Here is a 3,961-nt window from a genome sequence, read left to right as displayed (position 1 = left end):
GTTCTCCCAGAGTGTCATCTCCTTATTCTCACACTCAGGGTTTGCATCCAGCTCCCAAGAAGGCTGCAGACACAAGTGATTTTGAACATGCTTTTATTGATGGCCAGAAGCAGAGCTGGAGCAGCCGTGGGAGGAAGGGAGCAATGGGAAGCTGGGGGTGCTTGGGACCTGCATTTGTCCCTTGCCACGGAGACTCTGCTTAGTGCCAAAGCCTGTGCCTGCACCACAGGGGCTTCTCTGACTCCACTTCAGCTGCCCCTGGGGCCCTCTGAGCACCAGCAGGTGTTTGATGCATTGTGGAGAAGGGGCACTGAGCATTTCAGTCAGAGAATGGAAAGCAAGAAATCACCTTGCGCCCAAACCTCTTGAGCTGCTTACGGATCCAGGGCTCAAAGTGCGAGATCCTGGTGTATACCTCCGGGAAGAGGTCGTCTTCTGGTCCATAAGAAACAATGCCATGAGCCTTCTTATTGCAGACTAATGGGCCACCAGAATCACCCTGTGCCAGGAAAGGAGTGAGAGGGGTCAGACATGCCACAGCTCAGCTCTCCCTGCCTTAAGCAGCAAGGTTCCTCTTCCCTCCCTCCATGTGAAGAACCTCCTCTTCCAAGCACCTCCCTCCCTCCAGACCCAGCTCTCACTGTTTGCAGCTGCCTCACTACTCCTCTAAGCCCACCCATGAAACAATTCAGGCCTGCAGGCTCTCTGAGATTCAAAAACCCTAAAAGAACATTGACCTACTTTAGACATGGGGAATATCTAAGCCATCCAGGCAAGGATATCACAAGGAATTTACACACCAAAGCACTGGTCAGGCTGGGTAGAACATCCCCAGGTAAGTAAAAAAGCAAATGTTGCTGATAGTTGGAAAATGCACCCAAGTTCTGGGAGCACATCAGGCTTCAGAGCTTCTGTGAGGACCCTCAGCTCATCATTCTGAAGGTCCTGGTTCATTTTGGTGTCTTTTTATTTTCACCTGAGAACCAAGCTGAATTTCCAGTCCCAACCAATCCCCAAGCTGCAGCCCAAAACAACACTTACACGCCACGTTGCTTTTTCCCTGTTTTCATCACCAACACAGATCATAGACTCAGGCTGGTATTTACTGGAAATCTCCTGACATCTTTTGTCATTTTGCACCTCCAGTTCCACCTCCATCAAGACATCAGACATTTTCCCTTCCATGGATGTCCAGCCCCAGCCAGGCACAATACATTCAGCTCCTTCTTCCACACATTCATTTTCCTCGGCAATGGAGATACATTTCACATTCTCATTGATCTTGGCATTTTCCTTCAGCTGTCAGGCAGAGAGAACACAGGGTTAGAGCCAGCAAAGGATTAGGAGCAAGTTCAAAATTTGGGGAGCTGAGCAGGGGGAGATCCCTCATGTAGGAAGGATGTGCTGGGCCATACCTTCAGCAGCATGATGTCATTTTTCCCATCTTTATAAGAGTACTTAGGATGGATGACCCATCGTTTAACAGGGATCTTCTGCTGGCTCTCTTCTTGGGCACTTATGTTGTGGGCTCCCAGAATCACAGTGACCTTCATTTTCTTGCCAGGAAACACCAACACATTCCAGCTGCATTGACAGGAAAAGCCCCCACGGCAGGTGGTTGGAGGGAGATGGTGTGTGAGAAACCTCCCCAGAGCAGCTCTCAGCAAGTTGTCCTCTCTCCCCTGGGTTCCTTCCAGAGCCCAGCTGAGGATCCCTCAGCCCACACTGACACAGGTGGGAGCTGCCCCGTGCTGAGCACAAAGGGAAGCAGGGCAGGGCAGACCCTGGACCCTGCTCCAGCAGCAGCTCTAAGCCATGGCAGGAGCCCTGAGCCTGGAGAGCCCTGGGAGCATTCCTGTCCCCAAGGACACTCAGCCCCCATCAGGCAGACAATTCCTGCTCTCACAGAGGGGAGCTCAGCTCCAGAGATCCCTGCTCTGCCTCAAGAGACACAGGGTACTGTTTCAGCCCAGAGCAGGGCTCAGGCACTCTGGGACTGTGTGAGATTGGAAAAAATCCCCTGTGCAAGAAAGACAGGGCTTACCCTTTTTTATGCACACAGTGAGCTGCTGAGAGCACTGCGTCTGGGCGAATCAGGAACCCTCCACACTTAGTAGTTTGTTTGCCACGTTTAATTTCCAAATAAGCCATGTAGGGTCTGGAGTGGGCCTCAGCTTCACATCCACCAATGATCCTTCCTGGAAGAGAGATGGGAAATGTTAAGATGAATGTTCAATATTAATGTTAATATAAATGTTAATATGCTGCTGTTTCCTGTCAAGTTTGAGGCTGCATGAAAGGAAAGGGTCATCCTCTAATGCCAGGTGCCAGTGATCCCAACAACTCTCCCTCCTGGGGCTGTGCAAGGCATTGCTGGGGCACAGTGGAGAGAAAGAGAAGCAGCACTGTCTGGGGTCTGACCACCCCTGGCTCTGGATGACTGCAATGCCATCAAGGGCACAGCTCTTGTGCCTCTAACGCCTCACTGGTTTCAGGCACAGGCTGAGCTGGGAGATGAGAGCAGAGAGGAAAGTAGGAGAGTAGAGACAGGAGAGAAGGTGAGGCAGGAGCCTTGCCTGAGATTGACTACTCCCATCCATCTGTGCCCTTGCATGTTCCTGTCTAAGTGCCATCTCTGTGTACTCACCAGCCCCAGCCCAGGGCAGAAGGACAAAAGCATTTGTGAGCAGAAGGAGCAGCAGCATCTCCCACCACTGTCCTGATGAGCCCAAGCAGCAGCTGTGGTCAGGCAGGAGACAGGTACAGAATGGCAGGTACAGAACCTCTATATATGTCATGTGGAGCTGACACAGGAAACCTCAGCCTGCCTGTAGCTGTGTCATTTACTGCTTTTGTTCTCATAACCCCCAGACTGTGGCTTGGTGAGGTGTTCATGACACGTTCTCTTCATTTTTGTCACAATCTTCTCAAAAAGGTGGAGAGATGTGGGTTGGTTCAGAGCACCCACAGTGCACAGGGAGAGGAAAGGGCTGTCTGTTGAGGGTATCTCCCATCAGAGACCTTGGGAAAGAGCCCCTGGGACCCTGCAGGTGGGCTGATTCCAACTGGAATTTTTTTTTCTTTTGTTTTTTTGTTTCTCCCATGCCCCCATCCTCTGATAGCACTGGTGAGAGCTGGCCAGGTTCAGGCAAAGTTCCTGTTTTTTATCAGTGGGGCTGACTGTCATCAGAGACGTCCTTGCAAAATCAAAAACCACCAGTCAGGGTCACCAAGGGACGAGGCCAGTGGGAGCCTCATGACCTCAGCCTTGGTGTTCTAGGGAATCTGACAAGTCCATGGTGATGAGGAAGTCTGAGGTCCAGCTGGGAGGTCATTCTGTGAGCCAAGTCCAGAGCAGCCCAGTCCTGGTGTCCTGGTTTACGGCAAAATTGGGAGAAAACCTCCAAAGGAGGCCCCTCCAGAAAGCAAACCCACACGGCCCCTCCCCACCACCGGTTCAGGAAGGATTCCTCGAGAGAAGTGGAAAGAACCTGTTTATTTAGCAGGCAAAGCACTCTCCAGCACACAAAATGAACAATACCAGATGACAACACTTTTTCACTGCTCTGAAAAAGATGGCAAATTCAGAAAGTCTCTCATGGGATTGGTCACTTAGTTATGACTCCAGCGCTGGGGTAGCTGCTGCAGGCCACAGGGTGCAAACTCTTTGTGTTTCCCATGTCCCAGTCCAGAGCAGGCTTGAGTGGTTCCAAAAAAGGGAAAGGAAAAACAGTTCAGGGAAAAAATCAGACTGCTCAACCAAACTCACTAACAAGCAGAAGGAAAAAGAGAGAGCAAAGCAGGAGCAAGAGCAAAGTGAAAGCCAAGCGAGAGCCGCACTATGTACTGCCCCGTCTCTGTGTCCCACCAGCCATGGGGGAGCAGGCTGGTAACCAAAAAATCCAAAACTTTCGCTTTTCAGAGCCAATCTTGAAGTTACAGAACGTAATATCCAGCAAAA

At 51.0% G+C, this 3,961-nt stretch overlaps 1 protein-coding gene across 1 annotated transcript; it reads right to left on the bottom strand.

Annotated features, from left to right (window-relative positions):
• Positions 1 to 302: 302 nt before the first annotated feature.
• LOC311163254 (granzyme B-like) lies at positions 303 to 2,750 on the bottom strand. Its single transcript, XM_084222024.1, has 5 exons — positions 2,648 to 2,750; positions 2,045 to 2,198; positions 1,416 to 1,584; positions 1,042 to 1,299; positions 303 to 499 (listed from the first exon to the last, which is right to left on the bottom strand). Exons 1-5 carry the CDS (start codon positions 2,703 to 2,705, stop codon positions 320 to 322), a joined length of 819 nt encoding a protein of 272 aa, XP_084078150.1. The 5' UTR covers positions 2,706 to 2,750; the 3' UTR covers positions 303 to 319.
• Between the last annotated feature and the right edge of the window lie 1,211 nt (positions 2,751 to 3,961).

This window comes from Fringilla coelebs (assembly GCF_963513975.1).
Source record: "Fringilla coelebs genome assembly, chromosome: 27".
NCBI lineage: Eukaryota > Metazoa > Chordata > Aves > Passeriformes > Fringillidae > Fringilla > Fringilla coelebs.
The sequence above is the reverse complement of the archived record's forward strand: the minus strand, read 5'-3'. Positions and strand labels throughout refer to the sequence as shown.

What these genes read in the sequence shown, in the direction of transcription:
- LOC311163254 (XM_084222024.1), bottom strand. Translation starts at nt 2,705, where the DNA reads ATGCTGCTGCTCCTTCTGCTCACAAATGCTTTTGTCCTTCTGCCCTGG. An exon ending in TCTGCCCTGGGCTGGGGCTG is followed by an intron (nt 2,199 to 2,647) that starts GTGAGTACACAG and finishes TCTCTCTTCCAG; the next exon opens with GAAGGATCATTGGTGGATGT. An exon ending in GGGAAAAAGCAACGTGGCGT is followed by an intron (nt 500 to 1,041) that starts GTAAGTGTTGTT and finishes TTCCTGGCACAG; the next exon opens with GGTGATTCTGGTGGCCCATT.